General features: G+C 54.5%; 4 protein-coding genes across 4 annotated transcripts; 2 read left to right on the top strand and 2 right to left on the bottom strand.

Annotated features, from left to right (window-relative positions):
• Positions 1 to 347: 347 nt before the first annotated feature.
• On the top strand, positions 348 to 12347 carry DNAAF2 (dynein axonemal assembly factor 2; the record flags this gene model as incomplete). Its single annotated transcript, XM_079536678.1, has 3 exons — positions 348 to 1946; positions 10423 to 10569; positions 11880 to 12347. 3 exons carry the CDS (start codon positions 348 to 350, stop codon positions 12345 to 12347), a joined length of 2214 nt encoding a protein of 737 aa, XP_079392804.1.
• Positions 12348 to 14590: 2243 nt separating this feature from the next.
• Positions 14591 to 15922, bottom strand: MGAT2 (alpha-1,6-mannosyl-glycoprotein 2-beta-N-acetylglucosaminyltransferase; the record flags this gene model as incomplete). The annotated part of the gene is made up of 1 exon (XM_079536957.1): positions 14591 to 15922. The coding sequence occupies one exon, from the start codon at positions 15920 to 15922 to the stop codon at positions 14591 to 14593; it is 1332 nt and encodes a 443-aa protein (XP_079393083.1).
• An 800-nt stretch (positions 15923 to 16722) lies between these two features.
• Positions 16723 to 22019, bottom strand: LRR1 (leucine rich repeat protein 1; the record flags this gene model as incomplete). Its single annotated transcript, XM_079537325.1, has 4 exons — positions 16723 to 16981; positions 19144 to 19871; positions 21673 to 21771; positions 21843 to 22019. 4 exons carry the CDS (start codon positions 22017 to 22019, stop codon positions 16723 to 16725), a joined length of 1263 nt encoding a protein of 420 aa, XP_079393451.1.
• Positions 22020 to 23069: 1050 nt separating this feature from the next.
• RPS29 (ribosomal protein S29) lies at positions 23070 to 23565 on the top strand. The gene is made up of 3 exons (XM_079536612.1): positions 23070 to 23142; positions 23266 to 23365; positions 23445 to 23565. The coding sequence occupies exons 1-3, from the start codon at positions 23081 to 23083 to the stop codon at positions 23451 to 23453; spliced, it is 171 nt and encodes a 56-aa protein (XP_079392738.1). The 5' UTR covers positions 23070 to 23080; the 3' UTR covers positions 23454 to 23565.
• The last annotated feature ends 202 nt before the right edge of the window (positions 23566 to 23767 follow it).

Genomic DNA, 23767 nt, shown 5'->3' with positions numbered 1-23767 from the left:
AGAATTAGTGCTGACAGTGGAGAGTGGTACTCAGCCAGGGAGAGGCGAAAGAGAACAGGGGTGAGGTCGTTTGAAATCCATGCGGGAGCATCAGGACGTGGCAGTACTGATTTCCATACGTGGTATAGCCTGCAGCAGTTGTAGTGGCCCTGCGGACCAAACTGGGGCGCCATCTTGCTCGGCGTCGCCATAGCAACGGACTGACGGCGCCACCGCCATCTTGTTTAGCGTCGTCATAGCAACAAAACAAGGGTGCCGCCATCTTGTTTAGCGTCGCCATAACAACGCGCTAGGCCAGAACGGAGCCGCCATCTTGTTTACGCGTTTCCACAGCAACCGGCGCGGCCATGGCGGGCCCGGGGCGGCTAGAGGAGCTGGAGCTGAGCTCCGAGGAAGCGGAGCGGCTGCAGCGGGCCTTCCGCGACGAGCGGTTCCGGGCGCTGTTCGCCGAGTACGCGGCGGAGCTGGCCGACCCGGAGCAGCGGCGGCTGTACGAGGAGGAGGTGACGGCCCTGGAGCGGGAGCGCGGCGTGGAGGTGCGCTTCATCCACCCGACGCCGGGCTACGTGCTGCGCACCAGCCAGGCCGGCTCCCGCCGCTGCTACCTCAACATCTGCAGCAACCCGCACGTCGCCCCGCCGCAGGCCCGCGCCGAGCCGGGCGGCCAACGCTGGGCGCTGCCCCACAGCCTGGCGCCGGGCCGCGAGGAGCTGGGCCGGGCCGGCCGCCGCTGCCTCGTTTACGATGTCGTCTTCCACCCCGCCGCGCTCCGCTTGGCCGCCCGCAGCGCCCGCTTCCGCCGGCTGCTCAGCGACGTGGCCATGGAGGCCGTGGAGAGCCGCTTCTCCGCGCAGCTCGACCGCGCCAACGCATCCGTGCTCCGCCGCGCCCGCTACAAGGGCGTCCCGCAGGCGCCCGTCATCCGCTCCCCGCTGCCCGGCGGCGCCCCGCAGCCGCCTTCTGACACCGCCCTGCCGCCGCCGCCGCTCCCCCCGCCCGGCCTTCCTTCCGCCGCTCCCCCGCCGACCCCCGGCTCGCCGCCTGGCCCCACCACCCCGCGCTGGAGCGTCCGCCACCGCTCCTACGTGGACCTACAGGACTACTGCCACGACTCGGCGCCCGGCCCGGTGCCCCGGGAGCTGGTGGTGACGGTGGAGCTGCCGTTACTCCGCTCCGCCGCTCAGGCCGAGCTGGAGGTCCGCCCGCGGGAGCTGCGCCTCGACTCGCGGCGGCCCGCCTACCGCCTCCGCCTCCGCCTCCCGTACCGCGTGGACGAGAGCGCGGGCCGCGCCGTTTTCGACAAGGCCGAGCGGCGGCTGCTGGTCACGCTGCCCGTCGTACCGCCGCCCGGCCCGGGGGCGCCACTCGGGGAGGCCGGCGGGGAGCGGTGGGAGGAGCCCCGGGAGGAGGCCCGGCCCGGCCCGGAGCTCCCTGACGAGTCGGCGACCGCATCCTCCCCGCCGCCCCGCTCCGAGGCCGCTTTCCCGAGCGCCGGCCCCGAGCCTGGAGCCACTTTCCCCGCTCCGAGCGCCGGCTCCGAGCCAGCTCCTCCCGACGGGGCCCCCCCTCCGTGCCCGGCCGAGGGCGGCCCCGGCCACATGGCTCATCCCCGGGGCGGGGGTGACTCCGGTCCCGCCGCTGCTGCGTGCCCTCCCTTCCGGTGCCGCCAGGATGAGGCCTCCCTCACCCTGCTCCTGCCGGTGCCCGGCATCCAGCCCCAGAGCCTCAGCGGGGAGGTGGCCGCCAACCGCTACAGCGTCCGCTTCTCCAGCGGTGCCGTTGCCTATGCCCTCATCCTGCAGTTCCCCGCCGCCAATAGGCTGGCTGCCCCCGAGACCAGCGTCAGCGTGGGCGCCCACAACGCTGTCATCCTGCTTGCCAAGGCCGCGGAGAGCACCGGGCTTTGGGAGAAGTACTGCTTCGGCCTCGACGCCTCCGCTCTGCAGGTAACAGCTTCCAGGGGTTGCTGTGCTCTCCCCACGTCGCAGCACTGTGTGTGTGATATCTCTTAGGTTATCACTTGCAGGGCTGGTAGCAGATGTCAGTGTGACAAATGACATAATTAGTGCTGGTATCATGTGAGCGGAATGAAGGTCGTGTTGTGGAGCTGATAGCTTCGTCCTTGGGGCTGGAATGACTTCTGCCTCCAGAGCTGAGTCTTTTCCTGAAAGAAATGCTGATATGAGTGAAAATGGCATGGCCTTCATCCTTAACCTTTCCCACGTGTGTTTGCCAAGATTGCCAAGTTCGCCAGCTGCTTCTCACAGCAACATTGCAAACCAATAGAAAGCACAGTGCTGTGCTCTGGGGGAGCCTGTGGAATGAGGATGTTGAGTAAGATGATCTCCAGAGGTCCCTTCCAACCTCAGCTGTTCTGTAACAACCTCCTGGCTCACTCAGCCTGTGTATGTGAAGAAAGGAGATGTCGGTCATCCACCAGAGGCACACACGTGTGCAGCTCCTTGAAATGCAGTTGTGAGGGGAACCTTTCAGTTCAGCATTCCCTCTACAGCTGCAAAACACAGTACTGTAGCCACAGTAGCTGTGAGCAGTCTCCCCCTGTGCTGGTGTGCTTCCCCATCCCTTCATTACATCTGAGTATGGTTCTTGTGGAGATGTTTTTTTCTTCTGAGGGCCATTAGGCAGTAGATGCTCTGTGTGATGGAGAAATACAGCATCTCTGCTGCATCTGGATGACACCTCGCTGAGGGCCAGCACTCTCCCCTGAAGGTGCTCTGTGAAGCAGCACTCACACAAGTTTGGTGGAGAAGTTCTCCATCAAATCCACCCTTCTGTAAGCTCGGTGCCTCATGTAACTTACGTGAGCAGGGGTTAAGGCTGTGTAATTCTTACTGAACTTTTTGGCCCTGTGACTTTGAGCTTATCTGTGTTTTAGAAAATCAAACACTTTGCACTTTGGATCACAAACCATGGGAGTGCGAGTCTGCAAAACTGGTGAAGTATATCCAAAGGGATGATGGCTTGGAGCCTTAATTGCTCAGCCCCTACAGTTAGAGCATACTGCGTGATTCTGAGGGAGATACATTTATCCCATTAGTATCTGTGCAGCTGAAGCTTCCTGTTTATTTCCCATCTAGCAGGCTAACACCTTTCCTGTGAGCTTCTCTGAAGGAGGAGCTGATCAGCTGGGTATCAGAGAGGATGGATTTATTGATAACCACCCGCACTGAACTGCTTACAGTGTATTTCCTTGACTTGTAGCAGAGCAGGAGCCTGCAAGTCTGTACAGTTGGGAGCACAAAGTGTTTGACACTGCTGCTGGTCGGTAGAAGCAAACACTGCTGATGCAGTGTCAGGTTGCATGCAGGAAGCTCTTGTGCCAACTGCTGCCTATGTTCTGTGTGCGTAGGGAAGGGATGAATGGCAACTAGAAGCGTTCTGCTTTGTCACCTAGTCTGCATATATCCATCCCTGCATCGTGTGCCATGATGCATGTCAGCCTGCTCACTTGTTGGTTGATAGCAGACAGGCCTAAACATACACCTAGCAATCTTACTCCTGGAGTATCTGATAGCCTGCTGCAGTTCTCCAGGGACGTTAGCAGAAATGATGGGGTGAGGATACAGTGGTTTGCAGACGTCACTGTGATTGATGCTCATTCATTAGCATTTATCATTTTAAATGGTTATAGCAAAATCCTACGTTGTAAGGGAGCAGAGCACAGCTTTCTGTGACTCTTTGCAGGGTTCTTGCTGAAAATTCATTTTGGGAGCAGGAAATTCTGCTGCAGTGTCTGGTGCTTTGGCTGACGGATGTGTTTGCATGCTTTGATCTCAGCCTTGCAGTTAGGATATTTGATGTATTTGTTATTATGATGGGAGAACATCTTTCTAGGGAAAAGTGTTCAAATGCTACTCAAGAATGGAATTTTGATCAACTCAACTTTTTTTTTTTTTTTACAAAACCCCCATATCTTTAAATGTTCTGAGTTTATTATACATTGCAAAGTGTTTTGGCTGGAGTCGTAGGAGGAGGAGCTCTGGAATTAGTCACAGGCCTCCCAGCCATTCATTTATGTAGCAGAGTGAAAAAGACAGATTTCTTCTGTGGTGCAGCCCTTTTGGATCCAGGGCAGCAAATTGAAGCAGTTGGAATAATCTGAAGTCATTTGTTCTGTTTGCTTTTCTTCTGAACTGTGCTATTTCCCAGAAGTGCCTGTGCCAGCACAGATAGCTGCATTCACTCAGAGAGAAGTGAGAAAAATTAATATTTAATTAGAGCTACTATTATATGCTGTCTTCTGTCCATTAACGATTAGTCTGTGGTAGCTTCTCCTCTACTAATGTTGGTTTCCTCAATTTGTCTGCTATAATCTCTGTTATTTTTTCTCCTGTGGATCTATTCCTGTAAATCAGAGCTATGCACTGGGATCTGCCAGCAGCTGCATCGATCGCAGATGAGAGCACTTTAGGGATAAGCTCAGCAGCAGTGCCCCACTGAATGGCATTAGGTGGCTTTTGGTGGCCTGGGTGAGCAGAATGTTATCCTTTACCTCTGGTCTGCCTGCTTGTAGCCCCTTCTCCCACAGGGGATAGCAAACAAAGAGCCAGTGCTCTTCATGGACAGGAAATGCCCATCCTGATATCTTCTAGGAATCCACGTCTTATGGGAGACGAAGGCCTGGAGCAGGTTCCTTGCTGGGTGAGTGATGCAGAAACGTGCCTAGCTCGCCGCTGGCTGTTCCAGTCCCCCGTGATGCTGCCCGTGTAATTGCCTCCCATTAACTCACCAAACAGCCAGCAAAACGCATTGGGATAATTGCTCTCTGCACGAGCAGAATGTGTGTCTTCACAGCCCCATCCCCAGGCTGCGATGTAGCGCAGCACGTGGCTGCATTTTTATCTCCTGCTTGCCTCTGCCCAGATCAGCATGCCAATAGCTGCGCCCGTAATTGCACAGCTCTGCCTCGCGTGCTTCTGAACTTCTGTTCCCACAATGGCCTCTTTTCTCCTCAGAAATTGGACTGATGCAGTTAATGGAAGAAGAATGAGTCGTGCTCCGCTTAGAACAGCGCTCTTGAAACAGAACTTCAAGGACCGGGTTTCCTTTTGTAAAGGCAGAGCCTCTCGAATCGCCGTGCTGAAAGGTGGTATATTTAGAGCTCGGTTTCCATAGATGCTGAGCAGTCTGGATTTCCACCCCAGCTAAAGCAAGTGCTTATTTTCAGCAAACCTCTGCAGCACAACAGTCCTCCGCCCCCCAGACCTCAGATGTGTTGCTGCAAGGACTCCTTCATTTGATAGCTCTTAACGTCACCGATGTTCCCACTTTGCTGCGCAGTGAAGCTCTCTGCCAACCCTGAGCCGTACCTCTCTGATCAGCAGTTGCAGCCATTGCTTTTTTTTCCTTTCAGAGCAGTCTCCTTCCTTGGCCAAACCACGGTGAGCAGAAATCCTATGAAAAATAGAAATTTCATAACATTGGACTTGGATTTATCTTTTGGGGGCTCAGATGTTACTGTTTGTCACAAGCTGTTATGCTCTGCTGCAGATCTCGGCGTGTCGATCCCTCTGCCCTTCTTTCCCGGTCCTGTTTTTCCAGGAGAGTGTGTCTGAATCCTAAGAGCTCACGCTGAGGAAACCCCCTACACCAGAGAACTCTCCCCCCTTTCTTTTTAAGACAACAGAACCTGTGAAATATGTTATGAAAAAGAATAGCTGAGAGCTAAATACCCATCAGTAACATTTGTGAGCCTGCCAGGCAAGGTTTCTGAGAACAGCATGTCCTGGAACGTCCCAGTTCACAGCAGAGCTGGAGTTGGGAAATTACTGAAACCATGGCTTTGTAGAGTGTTGTTGTGTCATGTTTGCTCTCCTGTTTGATTCTGAACAGAAATACAAGCCAGGATACTCAGCAGCTCCTCTCAGGCTCGCTGTTGCAGCCCATCAGCATTTCACGTGCCACGTTCACGTTCATTTCATGCTCATTTCCCTTACCTACCATCAGTGCAACCAAAGAAACTTGCTTTTTCACTACTGTGTGATATAGAATCTCTTCTTTGCTTAGGAAAGATGTGTTGTGAGCATTACTTAACACAGGTATCTGAAAGAGAATTGTGCAGTGACACGAAGCTTTGCTTCCCTTCTGTGGGAATGCTTATGTCTTCACGGGGAAGTGTTTGATGGCTGTGTTACTGAACACAGTGTGGTGTTTCTGCTCGGCCTGGCCACCAGAGCCCAGTGAGACCCTATCAAAGCTCTTGCTGTTTTTTCCTTTGCTAGGAGCCCTTAGATAACGCTGCAGCACTGTAACCTCTGGTCACTGCCACGTGTCCAACCTCTGGACTGTGTCCAGGCACTGTGGCTGGGCCCGCTCCCCTGCTCAGCTTTCCTCGTGATCAGAGATCTCAGACTTAGGACTCTGGTGGAGGAACGGTCTTGGTTTGAGGGGCAACCGAGTGTGCAGTCTGCAGAGTTGTTGGAGTGCAAGAAACCTTTGCATTTGAAGGCTCTGATTATCAGGAAGAGCTCTGAGCTGGGGAATGGATGGACTGCTGCAGTGTGTTCCTGCAGGGTGCCAGCACATCCAGCCAGCAGTGCTGGATCACAGCTGTGAGCTTGGATGCAGCCCTGCTGCCTTTATGCACCCATGTTTTGCCTTTGGTTCCAAGCTGTTCGGAGCTGTTAGATGTTTTCTTTTAACATTCAATCAGTGTTACCATTTTCAGTCATCAAACTGCTAAAAAGAGTCAATATCCCTTGGTGATGGCATTGTCTTAGAAAATGGTGCTAGAAAATGAGCCTTTTGCATTTAAACTTTATGAAAGTTTGGGTTTGATTCACTTAATTTTGGGCTCAGCACTTCAGGACCCTTAATGAGGTTTTTGGGAGACCAGAGAAGGTTGGAAAAGGACAACAGAACCAAGTCACTGTTTTTCTTTTTTTTTTCCCAAAGTAACCTCTTTGGTTAGGATCCAGGGAACTGTAGGCCTGTCAGCCTGACCTCAGTGCCAGGGAAGGTGATGGAGCAAATCATCTTGGATGAGATTGCACAGCATGTATGCAGTGTCCAGGGGATCAGGCCCAGCCAGCACGGGTTCATGAAAGGCAGGTCGTGCTTGACCAACCTCATCTCTTTCTACGACTGGGTGACCAGTGTGGTAGATGAGGGAAGGGCTGTTGATGTAGTCTTCCTAGACTTCAGCAAAGCCTTTGACACGGTCACTCACAGGCTTCTTCTGGGGAAACTGGCTGCCCGTGGTCTGAACAGATATACACTTCTTTGGGTAAGGAACTGGCTGAGGGCCGTGCCCAGAGGGTCGTGGTGAATGAAGTCCAGCTGTGACCCGTTTCAAGTGGTGTCCCCCAGGGGTCGGTATTGGGGCCCATCTTGTTTAATATCTTTATTGATGACCTAGATGAGGGCATTGAGTGCACCCTCAGCAAGTTTGCAGATGACACCAAGCTGGGAGGTGGTGTTGATCTGCCTGAGGGCAGGGCGGCCCTTCAGAGGGATTTAGACAGGCTGAACCGCTGGGCTGAGGTGAATGGGATGAGGTTTAACAAGGCCAAGTGTCGGGTTCTGCACTTAAGGCACAACAACCCCATGCAGCGTTACAGGCTTGGGGGTGAGTGGCTTGATGAGTGTGAAGAAGAGAAGGACCTGGGGGTGTTGGTTGATGCTCGGCTGAACATGAGCCCACAGTGTGCTCAGGTGGCCAAGAGGGCCAACGGCATCCTGGCCTGCATCAGAAATAGTGTGGCCAGCAGGAGCAGGGAGATGAGCATCCCCCTCTACTCAGCACTGGTGAGGCCGCACCTCAAGTACTGTGTTCAGTTTTGGGCTCCTCACTACAGGAAAGATGTTGAGATCCTGGAGCGTGTGCAGAGAAGGGCAACAAAACTGGTGAGGGGTCTGGAGCACAGGGCTGATGAGGAGCGGCTGAGGGAGCTGGGATTGTTTAATGTGGAGAAGAGGAGGCTCAGGGGAGACCTCATTGCACTGTACAACTTCCTGAAGGGAGGTTGTGGTCAAGAGGGGTTTGGCCTCTTCTCCCAGGCAACGAGCAGGATACGGGGCAATGGCCGCAAATTGTATCAGAGGAGATTTAGGTTGGACATAAGGAAGAACTTCTCTCAGAGAGTGGTCAGGCACTGGAATGGCTGCCCAGGGAGGTGGTGGAGTCGCCGTCCCTGGCAGTGTTCAAGAGGCGTCTGGATGACGTGCTGCGTGATACGGTTTAGTGCTGGTGGTGGCAGTGGTGATGAGGAGATGGTTGGACTCGATGATCTTATAGGTCGTTTCCAACCTTGTGATTCTATGATTCTCTTTCCAAACTACATTCAAATGATAGTTTGCTTTTGCTATAAAGCAAACAAATGCCTGATGAACTTTGAATTGATAGGTTCATTATGGGAATAATGTTCTTACACAGAGTGGTTGTGTCAGGAAACATTCACCTGCTGATGAAGCCCATGGAAGCGCTTTTCGAGCTGTTGGATCTTTGCAGTCATTAAAACCTTACAGAAGTTTTCCCTCTGAGCCTCCAGTTCAGCACCTCCGCTCCCCAGCACTGTGAGCCTCGAAGCCCCATGCATTGAGGCCCTACAGACAGAGGGGTCTGTGCTCCAGGGATCAGCCTCTCCCTGCAGGAGATGCACAGATGCTGTAAGCCTGAGGTCTGCCCCTCTTTTCAAACCCTCGCAGCCTGTGTCAGGGCCTGGAGTACAAAGTGCAGAGCAGAGGGCTCAGAGTGCAGCTGTGTGAGGGCAGGGCTGAGAGCCACCGGGAAGAGCAAATGCAGTTCTGAGCTGCTACAACAATGTCATAAATAGCAGAAAACAATTTAAGATGCAGTAATTTCCTTATAGGGTCACTGGAATCATTCGTGCAGGCTCATCATTTGCTTCTGCATTTACGGGCCAGAGCAAACAGATTTTTAAATACATTGCTGAATGACTTCTTGCTGAAGTCCATGCCTTGATAACATCTGCAGGAGTAGAAATGGCTCGGCATATGCTCGCTGCGAACGCAGAGTTTGAATTACAGTTGCTGGTTGTCTGAACACGCTAATGACAGTCATTGTATTGGTAACACTGGTTATTGATTGATTGATTGATTGATTGATTATATTAACAATTGTTACACAATGCTTGTGCCAGCAGCACCTGCTGCTTTGATTTCTGCCCGGCTGCTGGCTTTCAGACTTCGACTACTTCCTTGCAGTGTAAGTGCAGGGCTGTGGGAGTAGAGCACAAAGCTGGTACGAGAGCTGCAGCACTGAGACAGAACGGTGCAAGCAGCAGCACGAGCAGTGGCTGCTTGTCCTCGGCTAGATGCTGAGCCTGTTGTGGGGAAGCTTTGTGGAAGTTTCCACTTGTGACGGTTCCTGCACTGAATAGTGAAAATAATAGGGAACTATTTTATTTTTCCCATACAGATTTTGTTTCTGTTAAGATAACAGTCAAGTGTTGTACCTTAGAAACAGTGCAGCATCCGAGTGTGCGTAAGGCTGCATCCATAGGGGCAAAAATGAATTACCTCTTTGTTGCTCAGGTGCTGCTAACTGGATGTAACTTTCGTTGGGCTGACAAGAGGGTGTGACAGAATGAGATGTTTTGGATATGAGCGACGGCAGAAGCCTTGCAACTTATTCCTCCTGTTTCCAACTCAAGTGTTCACTGCTGAATGGAAACGTCATTCCCCCAGGCAGCCCTCTGGGTAGAACTGGTTTTGCTGTGCTGAATGAGGTCTGTCTACCCACAGCCTTAAGCAGATGCCTTTGGAAGAATAGGAGCACCGGGTCCACCACACTTAGGAAACTGCTCCTCCAGGATGTGTTTTAGGGCTGTTCATTAACTGTAAGCGATTGAAATCTTAAAACCTGTGGCAACGTGTTTGGTGCTGCTGCTGAACCGCAGCTGACACAGCCTCAGGACCTGCCCCAGCCTGTGTCAGCCTTGGGCACCTCTCTGCTTCTTCCAGCCGCTCTTGGCTCGTGCCAAAGGGGACACCTGAGGAGCCTTCTCAGGTGGATGTGAAAGGAATACCGACATGCATGTTTATGGCTGTGGCTTCAGAGGGTCTGGATGCCTCAGGTGTTTGCGTTTTCCCAAAGCAAGAGGCTGAAACAAATCCCTGCATGCTCGAGACCGCCTGATGTAGGACAGGTGAGGACAGCAGAACCGCATCACTGCGAATCGTTCCTCAGACCTGTATATGAATCGTGGATCCAAAGAGAGAAAGCATGTTGCTTTCCTCTGCACTTGGAATCAACATGAGCTAAGTGCTGCTCTGTGTTGGCTTCACTGCATCCCTTGTGAGCGTCCCACGCAGAATCTGTATCCACAAGACTGCTGGTTTGTGACTCGGGCTCCTGGCGTTGTTCCATGTGGGTTTCTTGCTCCAATACCTCTGAAGTATGAGACAGAATGAACATAAACTGCTCTTTCTTTTCTTTAGGAGAGGTTATTTGTCAGTGAAGAAAACGTTGATGGATTCCTACGCACTGTTCTGTGCCCCTCCTCGTGCATGCAGTCGGAGCTGGAAGCTCAGACGTCGATTGAGGTGCTCGATGTGTCTGAGGACAGAACTCAGATCAGGCTGAAGGTAAGGAGCTCTGGCAGCAGTACATGCTGCCGACTGATTTCTGTACTTCAGCCAGAAAGCATCAGCTTGAGTGCAACAGCTCTGCCTTGATGTAGCACAAAAAGCCACAGCGTATGGTGTATTTGTAAGCATTGGTGTCAGTTTGCAGGGAGAGGTTCACATTTGTGCCATTTAATGTCACCAAAGGATTGGAACTTCATTATATTTCGCTGGGAAGGTGGAGAGCCGTGATGCTGTCATTGGAGACGTTCTTTCACCTTGCAGGAATACACAGTGGGCATCCATGCACTGTCTCTTGCTGATAGAAAAGTGGCCAACTAGTTACCTAGTGTGCCTTCTCTAGAGCAGTCCCATGTGCATCCAGGTGATGACAACACGCTGCAAACAAATCAGGGCAGATGTCTTCTGAACAAAACCAGAACATTCTTAACGTTGAACTAAATAAGTGAATGCTCCACGTCCTTCCTATCTACAACAGTTGGGTGGAGCCTGGTAAGCAGAGCTGGGCTTACCCCAGGGACTGGGGGCAGGAGGGAGGGCAGGAAGCTGCTGCTGGTGGCTGACACGTGAAGGATCCTTAGGATGGGCAGAGAGAGTTCTGTTGCTGCCAGTATTTCATGCTCTGCCTTATCACAAGGACAGTGAAAACCTGGAGAATTTTGTTTGTGAAGAATTGGGTCTCAGACTCTTAAAAGTATTTCTTTTGGTTCTTAGCAGAGTGAGCCACAGCTCTGGGATCAGGGAAGCTGTGATGCAGGCAGTGCAGCCCTGTGCCCAGCTGCTCCCTGCCTGCTGGTGGGAGGCCGTGCTACCTGTGGGGATCGGGCAGCAGCAGGTGGCACAGCTCACTCTCTCCTGGGGCACACAGAGCAATTCCTCGATGAACTCGCTGAGGCTGATGGAGAAAGGCAGCCTGCTTGCCAGTCCCTATGTTCTCAAACAACAAGACGGTCGTTTCCCTCACTGTAAGGTTAAAAGCTGCTCCTCGCAATGAGAGTTCGGCTCCTTTGGCTGATGTTGTCACCTCTGGGCACGGTGGCTTTGCCTTTTTCCACTCTGTTAATTGCATTATAAGCCATGACCGTGTGGAAGCCGCCCAGTAGCGTTTCCTACTGCAGAGGAAACCCTGAGGAAGCGAGCAGCCTCCCGGCCCCTCATTCCCACTGCACGGGATCAGGAAAACCTCTGCTCCACACTGACTGCTTCCTGGGGGGAGAAACGAGCATCCCTGCCTGCTTCACAGCAGCTCGGGCTGCCTGGTCAGCTTCAGATATAAAACAACGAATGTATTTTCTCCTCAATTTCCTCAGGCGCAGGAAGCAGCCTGTTCTGAACGCGATGAAACCAAACAAGCAGTGAGCAGCTCAGGAGAAGTCGTCGCTGCGAAGAACAACAGGGACCACCTCCAAACAGAGCCAGAGCGTGCGGCCACTGGCACGGCTGAGCAACGGCCTGCACAAAACCAGCGAGCTGCCGCATCTTTAGTAACAGCTGAAACAATAGGAGAAGTGGATGGAAGTTCACAGCATTGTTTGCAGCAGGAACCTTCTGACACCGGTGTGGCGCTTCCTGGCAAACCTGGGGGAAAAGAGCGAGCTTTAGATGAGGCATTTGCAGGCCTGGGGTTGGAGGGGGGGCTGGCAGGGGGGGCGGGGAGCCCAGCTGCATCCCCACTCCTGCAGGAGGTGGGTGAGGATGGGAGCGTGCAGAGCATTAGGGACCACAGCACACACTGCAGCATCGCCTTCCAGAACTCCGTGCTGTATGAACTGGACTAGCGGGGCTGTGCCAGCATTTCCTCCTCGTGTTTGACTGTGGTTTATGGCTGCAGGGCTGAAAGCAGAACCGGGTTCCTTCTGAAACTCTTAATCTGTCAACGAAGAACGCTTAAGCCATTAATACTTTGTGAAGTTAACATGTCTAAGTTTCCTTTATTCATACCTATGGGTTGAACTAATTTCACTGACGGGAACGATGCAGCTGAAGCTCTGCGCTCCTGGAAGACAGTGCCTCTTTATTGTTTATGTAACTTTCTTAATCTGTTGCCAAATTACACGGAGTAGTTGTATATCCTTCTTCTAATGGCTCCCTCAGGAGCCGCTGTATTTAGTCCACCTAGAAATGAGCAGTGTTCATCATTTGCTCAAACCCTTCATTTTGTGATAACTGCAGGATTAGGCAGCCGCCGAGTTCTAGCAATCAAATGAAATTCCTAATTACACGGAGAAGTTCTAATTAGTCTCCTAGAAATAATTAGCATTTATACCACATATTCTGCCCTAGTACATGTTTTCAGTGATGCAGCATCCAAGCACAGCCCCGTCTGTCAGCTGAACAAACACAACCGTGCAATAAAACCATCCTGTCTCGTGGCTGTCTGCTCAGTGCAGGCGACTTCTGGAACTGATTCCCTTCATCCAGATGAGATACACTGTTGAGAAGCAGCTCCATGGGAGCTGCAGCACGCTGCGGGCTCCTCCTCTCTGAAGTGCAATAACCAGGAGAACAAATCTACAGTGAACTTTCAATTCCCATTCTGACCGCTTCTGCTTCTGGTTTTTGAGTTGCACAAGACCGTAACTCTTCAGAACACAGTTAAATGGGACGTGTTTCACAGCAGCTCTGGAATTGCCCCCGTGCTGCTCTGTGAGCTGCAGTGCAGAAGTCCTTAAGGACAGAGGGCCCGGGGGTGGGGGCTGTGCAGGGAAGGTGAGCCCATGGTGGTGCAGCTCTGGGGGAGGGATGGGGGGAGCTGACACAGCCCGCACTGCTGTTCTCAGCATCAGCCCTGACTGTGGAACAATGAAATGTAGCAAATACCAAAGCTCATACAAAATCTTGGCACTCAAATTACCCGTAACAAAAATGCAGTTTATCATGGCACATCCAGAATAAACATTTTGTATTATTTGGACTATTTCACAAAACCTGGCTCGCTCTGGAAAGAACATTTCAGTGACACGCTCACAACCCAAAGTGTGTCAAAGAGGGGAAGAAGGGCAGTGCTGCCTGTGTCCCCGTGCACTGTTACCACTGGTCTCCTAACAACACCAGCCCTATTCCATCTGATTAAGAAACAAAATTGGTTTTTCATATTCCCCCCAGCATCCCTCAATGTAAAATCTACTTGTGCCGCCTTCAGTAGCAGCTTCCTTTGCTAACACACCCATGTTCCACAAACCTCTCTGCTGCCAGAGGTGCTGTGCCATCACCTTAATGCACACTGACGAGTGCTGGCTGTTAACAAAGGGCTCTGCTGCTTTCACCTCCATTCAGCCCTTTCCATCACCCAGCACTGCTCCCACTTCACGCCGCTGACAGCTCCAATGCAAGCTGGGGGGCAGCACACAGCTGTTCCTCTACTCTAGCTCCATTAGTGCCATTCATTCGAACCACAGTGAAGTTCAGTGCAGGCTGATGGACGCCGCCCCACATCCCGGCTCCGCAGCAACACAAGAGGCCATCACCTTTATGGGATAACGAAGAACTCCTCCAGCATTACAAAACAACTGAATTTTATTTTGGCAGAACTAAAAAAATTGTATATATTTATCTACATCGTAGTAAAAACAATGATTTTTTTCTTTTTTTCCTTCATATATTCACCAACACGCAGCCAACCACCTGGCACAGCACGGCACCGTGGATGGCAGGGAGGCAACGCGCTGCCCCAGGACACGGTGCAGAAAAAGAACCCAAAGCGTACACAGCGAGCACTGCAAAGACGTGCTTGGTGCAGAGCTCTCTCCTCCTCTTCCTCCTTTTATTCCTCCTCCAGGTGAGCGCAGCATGGAGCACAACCATCCACGCTGCTCCCACAGCCCGGCCGCACACAGCGCTGCCGAGCTCCGCACGCCGGAGATGAACGTTTTGGGACACCTTTGACATGAATGTTTATTCATATTAAAGCAGAAACCAACTCATAAATGCTTGTTTTTTTCGTTTTTCTCTTTATACACGTGTGTGTCTGTAAAAGACGGGATGGGGCAGTTCAAAAAGGAGAAGGCTGCGAGCGAGGTCCTCACTGGAGGCGGCGGTAACTCTTACAGAGTTCGTGGTCCCGGATGTCCCCCCAGCCTCCGTTCTTGACGTGAGGGGACAGGGGGGCCATGGAGTACCTTTTGCTGACGCTCATCGTCTCGGGGAACAGGTACTGCCGGTTGCTGCTCAACAGAGAGTCGATTTTGGCACTCTGGGAGGACGGCCTGCAGGACTTCTTGTGGTGCATGCCGCAGTCTCCCGTGTGAAACACGCGCGGGATTTCGGGTACCAGCACCTTCCAGAACTTTGGAAGACACGAGACAGTCAAGTGCTGCAGCGTCCAGTCCCAGTTGTAGTCATCGTACGTGCAGAAGGCGTCCGTGCACTCGATGAGCTGCCTGTAGGTGTCTCTGCCGAAGGCCATGCCCATGTTGTGCTCCGTGGACTTCCACGTCTTCACCTCTGCCTTGTCGGCGCGGCCGGCGAAGCCCCCGCGGCCCAGCGCGTAGGAGCCCAGCGAGACCAGCTGGCACTCGGGGCAGTCGCGCTGCCGCAGCGCCCACAGCCGCTTGAGGACGTGGTAGAAGTCGGGCGCCAGGTAGTGGTCCTCCTCCAGGAAGACGACGGGCCCGGCGTGCTCCCGCAGCGCCCGCACGCGCTCCCACACGAAGTGCAGCTTCCACCACCAGTGGTGCTTGGTCTGCGAGAAGCGCGCCTCGCGGTAGTGGCCGAACGAGTCGGGGAACTCGGCGTTGAGGCAGCCCAGGCGCAGCGCCGCCGCCCTGCCCACGTCGCGGGGGCAGTCGCGGGGGTCGTGGCCGGGGAACTCGCGAGGGTACAGCTGGACGCTGAAGGGGAAGAAGACCTGCAGCACCGGGCAGAAGTCCACGCCGGCCGCCAGCCGGTTCAGCTCGTCGGCCCACAGGTCGTGGCTCAGCACCAGCAGCACGTTCTCCACGCCCGCCGCGCGCCGCAGGGACTCGAGCAGCAGCCGCAGGTGCTCGGCGCGGTCGTGCACCTGCACCACCAGCACCACGTCGGGGCCGCCGGGCCGGGCCGGGAAGCGCCCCGCGTTGCGCAGCGGTTGGTCGAAGTTGAGGCGGTAGACGAGCGAGCGGTAGCTCAGCGTGCCGTTCTCCGCGCCGGCGGTCGGGGCGGCGGCGGAGGCCGAGGCCGAGGCGTTGCCGGCGCCGGCGGGGCGGCGCGGCGCTTCGCTGACCCGCGGCGGCTCTCCGGTGCCGCCCCGCTGCTGCGGCTGCTGCGGCCGCCTCCGCCGCCCGCCCGTCCCCCCGCCTCCCCACAGCACCAGCGCGCAGGCCGCCAGCGCCAGCGCCAGCAGCAGCACCTTCCGCTTGTAGATCCGCAGCCTCATCCTCCCGCCGCCGGCGGCCGCGCTGCCGCCGGCGCCGCCGCTCCCGCTCCCCGCTCCGCGCGTGTGCGCGCCGCCGCCGCCCCACGCTCACACGTCGCCGCCCGCCATAGGGCGCCCGCGTCCAGCGCCGCCGCGTCCTCATTGGCCGCCGGCGACGCCATTTTGAGAGGGGCTTCCGGCGGGGCGGAGCTGCGCGTGTGTGCGCCCGTGTGTCTCTGTGTGTGTGCGCGTGTGTTTGTGCGTGCGGGGAGCGGGGTCCGGCCGTGGTGCCCGGGGAGATGAAGGGACGCCGTCTGTGGAGCCGCTCCGCATCTGCGGCACTGAGGTGGATCCTAACAGAGGTCGCTCCCGGCCGTGCCCATGGGACGATACACCGCACGCAGAGAGCAGATTCAGCATTTAATGGCACAGAACGGTACAGGAACGTTTAAAATAGCGGAGTGAAGAAACCTTTACACATCAGAGTGAAGAACTCCCGGGTCTCTCCGACATCATCATTACACACCAGGAACCCCCAGCGTGGGATTCAATCTGCACAACGCCCAAGGAAACAAAGCACAGCTGGTGTGTTTAGAAAAGGTGTTTCTATTACAAAGAGATACAAATAGTTCAGTAAAAAAACGACAACAAAAGGCCCCTTCTCGAAGCACAGGCAATAAGGAGAACACAACTGGAGTACGTTCTCATTCAACCAGCATTTCTGGCTCCTGGCAGAGGCTCCAGCAGCAGCTGGGCACCGCGTCCCCTCCACGCAGGGCTGCGACAGAGAACCTCCTGCAGCTCCTGCGAGAACAGGGCTGTCAGTGGTCGGCGCTGCTCTGCAGGTACCTGTCCAGGAACTGGGAATAGCAGCCCAGAGAACAGAAGTAGCAGATGATGGGCGCCTCCGTGCCACCCATGTTGTCCACCAGGACCACGGTGTGAGCCACGTGGTGCAGGTTCATGGTCACCGTCAGCTGAATGAAGCTGCTCAAGCAGGCGCTGCCGCACTGGCAGGTCTTGGCCACTTCCAGATCTTTGCAAAGGTGGGAAGGCAGCAGCTGACAACCGTACGGGATTCTGTTGGACAAGAGCAGGAGGTGAAATCAATCAGTGTCACTCAAACACAGCCGTGCTGCACGCTGTCAGTGCCGAAGCGAGACCGTCCCCAGCACAAAGCTGAGATGTGGCCGCTTTCTGAGAGCCACAGATATCACACAGCTGCGTTTCTGACCCCCAAGTGCCAAGGATTTGACCTCTGGAAAACACTGCACCAAGCAGCAGGGATTCCCACAAATCGCAGCAGCCTGAATCATAGTGACAGGGAACGAAGAGAGAAATGGATGTGAGAAGATGAAGCAAAAACGCACCCATAGTAAATGCTTGCCCTGCCCTCTCGTTAGCCAGGCAGCTCACCCAGCTCAGCCAGGTACCCAAAAAGCTGCTATCATTCTGACATGAGGAAGCAGCACCCAAACCTGCAGGGTGCACAGAGGCAGCAGTGAGCCCGCTGTGCTGCTCATGAGAAATTAAGGCTCTCTTGTCAAGGTGTTGTTGTCACCAACACAACAGCATCACTTCAGTTTGAACTCGCAGCAGAGTGGCACTGCTTTTGGGGCGCAAAACAAGAACTCCTGTGTGCTGCATTGACTTCCAGGTGTGTGGAAGCCACCAGCTGTCACGCAGGACTGGCAGAGTAGGTCTGACTCACATCACTACACCTCCGTGTCCCATTCTTTCAGCATGCCATCATTCACATAGCTCAGGCTCCTGTGGTTTTTGTCATCAGCTCAATTTCAGGACATCCTTTTTTTCCGGTCAGGACAAACACAATCACAGTTCTGGTGCTTGCCTAGAATGCCACTACGAAGATTGATTTCCAAGTGTTTGCTTTTGTGTCTTGTTTTCTTCCTCTCTCAAGGTTTTCACAGCTTATTGTCACTCCTGTTTCTTCCTCTGTTAATTCTCACACCCAGTGAATGTCACACAGAATGCCTGTCGCCTACCTGCTACTTTTTTTGGGGGGGGGAGAGGGTTGGGTGTGAAGATAATCACACTTAGCAAGTCCATGTGATGGACTTCCACGTAAGAAAGCCCTGCACACAGTGCCCCACGGCGCTCCCTCCCTCGGTGCTGCTGTACCAGTCACAGCACGCTGCCAGCGGTGCTCCCACAGGTCTGAGCAGGTGCTGATTCCACTGCCCCCACCTTCCCGAGCCTCCTGCAGCAGAAAGCAAACACTGCAAGCCCACTGTGATTTATGTAAGGTCAGAAGTGGGCAAGGTTTGAACCTGAACGCTCGGCTGCTCACCTCATCCGCAGGGTGCGCCCCGTGTGCCTGCAAACACCTGGAGCACGGACTGCTGAGCAATCAGGCCAGCATTGCTGGGCTCTCCCCACCCCAAGGCAGGAACGGGCACACCAAGCAGGTTAGGAGAACCTCAGGTCTTTATCTCACCACCTGTCTGTACCCGTGACTCCTCCACCGCCTCGCTGCCTTTCCACCCAGAAGAGCAGAGTGGGGATGGCAACAGATGGTAGCACAGGAGGGGCACACAGTGAGAGCTGTAAGTGCTGTGAGGGCAGGGGAGAGGAGGACAGACAACAACAAACCCAGCAGCCTGGCCAGCAGGGCAACGACTTACTGGAATGCCTCTTTCTAACACTGCTCAGCTTCTGCACGGTGCCACGCAAAGCAGCCTGACCTCAATGCTGTGTGGCACAGGGTGACGTCCTGCCAGTGCTGTTCTCACATGGGAAGGGACAGCTACGGGCTGGGTTTTCCCACGTGGTTTTAGCATAGTTTAATCTGAGCACAGGATGAAGGGCAAGCATGTTTGAAAGCAATTTCTAAGCCAGAGCCCACCAGAAAACACGACCCGAGCCTTAAAAGCTGCTGTAACACAGGAGGACAAGCTCCTGCACACAAAGAGCTGGAAGCAGTTCAGGATTACAGAGCTGAACCTTTTCCTATGGCTGGACAAGAATATTCTGTTATGGTGCCCTCATCCTGTGGATACAACTCATTTCAATCTACAGCATTCTCTAAATGCTTCCAAGTTCCCAATTTACTGCTGGAAGCTGTGGTATCCTGGATAATAATGGTATTAATTTACGACCAGAATTCAAAGCAACTTGAGCATTGTGAAGAGCAGTTCCCACTAATGGAAAAAAAACCAAACCAGGGAAGCTGAGCGGGTTTGAGACAGAGGTGAAATGTGTGCCCATCGTGCTACCCTTACCTGTAATTTACAGTAGCTCTTGCAGCACACTCTAATAAAGTCAATGGTATTTTCAATTGTATGTTGGGAAGAAGGGGATTGGGCTGTTCAAAAGGATTTCCAAAGAGATCCAAGTTCTCAAGACAGAGTTTCCTAAAATCGCTGGGCAGGAAGGGCAGTTTGTTCCGAGCCGCTGACAGAAAGCGCAGATGATCCAACTGGCCAATCTTGAACGGCAACCTGATCAACTCATTGTCATCCAGCTTTAAATTCACAAGTTCTCGCAGCTGGCAGAACTGAATCGGGAGCGCTTTGATTTTGTTCTGGCTGAGGTCCAAGCACTGGAGAGATTTCTGGAGGGTAGAGCTGCACAGAGCGCTGCTGAAGGACTCCAGGTGATTGTCGTGCAGGTTCAGCTCCTGAAGGAAGACCAGCTCACCGATGGTGGCTGGCAGCTGCTTTATGTGGTTGTGACTCAGGTCTAACTTTCGCAGCTTCTTCAGACACAGCACACGCGTGTCGACCCGGGCCAGTTTGCAGTATGAGGCTTGGAGGTGTTCGAGGGAATAGGGGAAGCCCTTGGTGAGCGGATAGTCCCTTCTGGAAGTGATGATCAGTTTGGTTTTAGGCTTCTCAACTTCTGAGGTCTTTGCTGGTACCAAAGCTGAGAGTGGGAGAGCAGCGACGTCGGTCCCTTGGTGAGCCAGTCTCACAGCTGAAAGGAAAGTCTTTAGATTGCTGACATTTGCCTGCAGGAAAACACGAGCATGGCATTAAAGGTTCATTATTCTTGCACTCATTTGTACAGTAACTTTTGGAACTATTTTCTGCAGACACAGAGATCACAGAAAGGCCTGGGTTGCAAAGGAGCACAGTGCTCATCCAGCTCCAACCCCTGCTGTGTGCAGGTCACCAACCAGCAGCCCAGGCTGCCCAGAGCCACATCCAGCCTGGCCTTGAATGCCTGCAGGGATGGGGCATCCACAGCCTCCTTGGGCAACCTGTGCCAGTGCCTCACCACCCTCTGGCTCCAAAACTTCCTCCTCATCTCCAACCCAAACCTCCCCTGTCTCACTTTAGAACCATTCCCCTTGTCCTGTCACCATCCACACTTGTAAACAGTCACAATCATCAGGTGATACCAGCTCAGCAGGGGAAACGATTCAGGCTGTTCCACTATGTGCTGTTTACAGTATTTAAGAACAAATGACGTGCAAAACAAACCTCTCTGAATAGCCCAGAACCAGCATACAGTGTTGGCACTCAGAAAAGGAACAAAGCACAGATCTCTCAGCTGAACAGAAAGTACAGAAAAACAGCCCCACACACTGTGATATCCCTAACCTGCAAGGTGATTAAAGGACAGTTTACACCAACACTGGAGGGAAAGCAAAGACTTAATTATCCCATGCACATCTACTTATTCTAATGGGATATCCTCCTGAGAGGGGGAAATTGCACAGCAAAAGCTTGGTTCTGCAGCTTTCATCTATCACATCTATCTCAGCCAGCCTAAAACACATCACAGAATCACAGAATGGCCTGGGTTGCACAGGAGCACAGTGCTCATCCAGCTCCAACCCCCTGCTGTGTGCAGGTCACCAACAGGGGACCTGCCTGCAGGGATGGGGCATCCACAGCCTCCTTGGGCAACCTGTGCCAGTGCCTCACCACCCTCTGGCTGAAAAACTTCCTCCTCATATCCAACCCAAACCTCCCCTGTCTCACTTTAGAACCATTCCCCTTGTCCTATCACCATCCACCCTTGTAAGCAGAGGGTGAATAGAGATAGGACACGCTAGGCAGCTCTCTCCAACCACAGGCAGAGCTGCCACGCTCTTAAGTACAGATCAAAGCAAAGCAGAAAGGAAGGAGAAAAAGTACTCCAGATCTGTAAAGACCAAGTGGAACAGCTCACTGATGGAATGAAGTGGCAATATTTCTTGGCTCTTGGTGTGAGATGCAATAGCTATCTGCTGCTTCTCATAGCTAAACACTCTGGGATGTATAAGTAAGTTTACACTGTTTCGTGAGTTGAAAATAACAGTACTTTGTGCTGTGGGTGTTTAAAATAGATTTCTTCCACAATATCTACATAAAGGTGCTATAATGTCTCTAAGAATATATTGAGAAAAATACCAAGACAAACACGCAGGAAAAAAAATGAAAAGAATTATTTGGAAGCGTTCAGGAAGTAATTTTCTGCCACAAGTCCAATGCCTTCCCAGTAGAAGAGATGTCAGAATACTGAATTAGTGTGCTTCAGCACCACACAAGTCCTGCGTTGCAGAGCTAAACGAGAGATGAACAGGAGATTATGGAGCTGTCAGACCTTGTGTGCAGTGCAGCAGACCTGCTGAGGGCAAAAAGCCCAACACGAACCCACTGAACACACTGCCCCATCCCTGCAGGCATCCAAGGTCAGGCTGGATGTGGCTCTGGGCAGCCCGGGCTGCTGGTTGGCGACCTGCACACAGCAGGGGGTTGGAACTGGATGAGCGTTGTGCTCCTTTGCAACCCAGGCCATTCTATGTGTGCCCCCCCACCCACCTTACTGAGGCACACATCCACGGCGGGCTCCTTCAGTCTCACGGTGGCTTTGCCCTCCTCCACGAAGCGGGTGAAGAACCGCTCCACGTTGTCCTGCACCTGGAGGGGAACAGCGGGCACTGAGCAGGGCGGGAAGGAGACCCGTGCGGCCCTCCAGCCCTCAGCCTCACCCGGTAGCGAACCCCGGCCCGGTCCCGCGCCGTGCAAACCATCAGGCACACGCCGCCACGCGCCCGGCCGGGCTGGCGGCCGAGGGACAGCAGAGCTCTGCTGCCGCGACCGCGGCCCCGCAGCCCGCAGGTGGGCAGCAGCCGGCTCACCACCTCCACATCGCACTGCAGCCGCATCGCCGGCCGCTCCTCCCCTCCCCTCCCTTCCCCTCGCCTCGCCTTCCCGCCTTCCCGCCCTTCCGGAAGGGCGGGAAGAGAAGGCGAGGGGAGGAGCGGCCAGAGCTGCGGCTCCGGGAGCGAGCGCCGCCTAGTGGCGGGGCGGAGCGGGAATCGTGGAGCCATAGAACCGCTCTTCTAACCGCCCCGCTTGGAAAAGTCCTCTGATATCCCGCCCCCACACTGTGTCCCTCAATGCCACATCCCCGCGGTTCTTCAGCACCTCCGGGGAAGGTGACTGGCACCTGCGGTACGAAGACAGGCTGAGAGCTGAGGGCGCGGTGTGGTGGGAGGACAAGAGGTGATGGCTTAGAAAAAAAAGAAAAAAGAGATGGAGGTTACGCAGCTGTACGGCTCGCTCTCGGCCAGCAGGAGGCGCTGCGGAGCCTGCAGTGGCGCGGTGCTGCCAGCAGGAGGCGCTGCGCGCACGAGGCAGTACAGAGGGGTTGGGGGGTCGCAGGTGGGCAAAAGGGTTGCGTGGTGCGGGCAAAAGGAACCCGCGTCTCTCTGTGTTGCCCAGGCTACGCTGCAGTGGCTATTCACAGGCGCGATCCCGCTACTGACCGGCACGGGAGTTTTGACCTGCTCCGTTTCCGACCTGGGCCGGTTCACCCCTCCTTAGGCAACCTGGTGTGCCTCGGCTCCCCGGGGCTCACCATATTGATGCCGGCCTTAGCGCGGACGCCCGCTCGGCATAGCGCACTGCAGCCCAGAACTCCTGGGCTCAAGCGATCCGGCGGGCTCAGCCTCCCGAGTAGCTGGGATTACAGGCGTGCGCCACCGCGCCCGGCAGCGACTCCACCGCAACGCCGCTGCTATAGCTCTGCTCACCGCTGACGTCACGTCGCGGAGGGAGGGGGGAGCGGCACGGTCTGCGCGCACGCTGCCCTCCGTGCTCTTGCGCCTGCGCTCTGTGCGCTGCGAGGGCCGCGCCGCGGTGCAGGGCGGGAGGCCGCGCAGGGTTGATTAGCGCATGCGCGGGCCGCCATCTTTCTCTCGCGGCTGGGCGCGCGGCAGGCAACATGGGGCACCAGCAGCTCTACTGGAGTCACCCCAGGAAATTCGGCCAGGGCTCCCGCTCGTGGTCGGTGTCCATCCCGGAGTCGGGCGGGGTTTTTAGGGCCGTCGTGTCGCGGTATCCTTTACTGTCTGGGTCTCGCTCCGCGCCGCCATTACCCGCCCTGACCGCTCCCTTCTCTCTCCACAGCCGCGTGTGCTCCAACCGCCACGGCCTGATCCGTAAGTACGGGCTGAACATGTGCCGGCAGTGCTTCCGCCAGTACGCCAAGGACATCGGCTTCATCAAGGTGAGCGCCGGGCTGCGTTGGGCCTGGAGGGCTTTGCGCTTCCCTGCTGGTGCCTCACGCTCTTGTCGTTCTTTTGCAGCTGGACTGAGCGCTGGCAGGATGAGGCTGTCACCAGCGGATCCTGCGGCTTCCTCGGGCCTCCCCGTCCCACCTGCAGCGCCTTGATGTAGCCTCTCTCAATAAATGGTCTCCCTGCCCCATTTATCTGTGTCCGACTGCTTTCTGTGACTGTTTTTGTGGTTTGTATCCCATTACCACGCCTGTTTTAGGGGGGCTGGGCGCTGTATTGGCCTAAATGGGCCTGCCTTGGTCTCTTAGGCTTTAGCCAGACAAAACCAAGTGGTGCTTTAGTGGTGCTGTTGAGCCCTAGAGATGCAGCCTGCCTGCTCTTAGCTGCTTGAT

The sequence above is a fragment of the Tetrao urogallus genome (genome assembly GCF_951394365.1).
Source record: "Tetrao urogallus genome assembly, chromosome: 6".
Taxonomy (NCBI): Eukaryota; Metazoa; Chordata; class Aves; order Galliformes; family Phasianidae; genus Tetrao; species Tetrao urogallus.
Note: the sequence above shows the minus strand (reverse complement) of the source record. Positions and strands in the feature narration are given on the sequence as shown.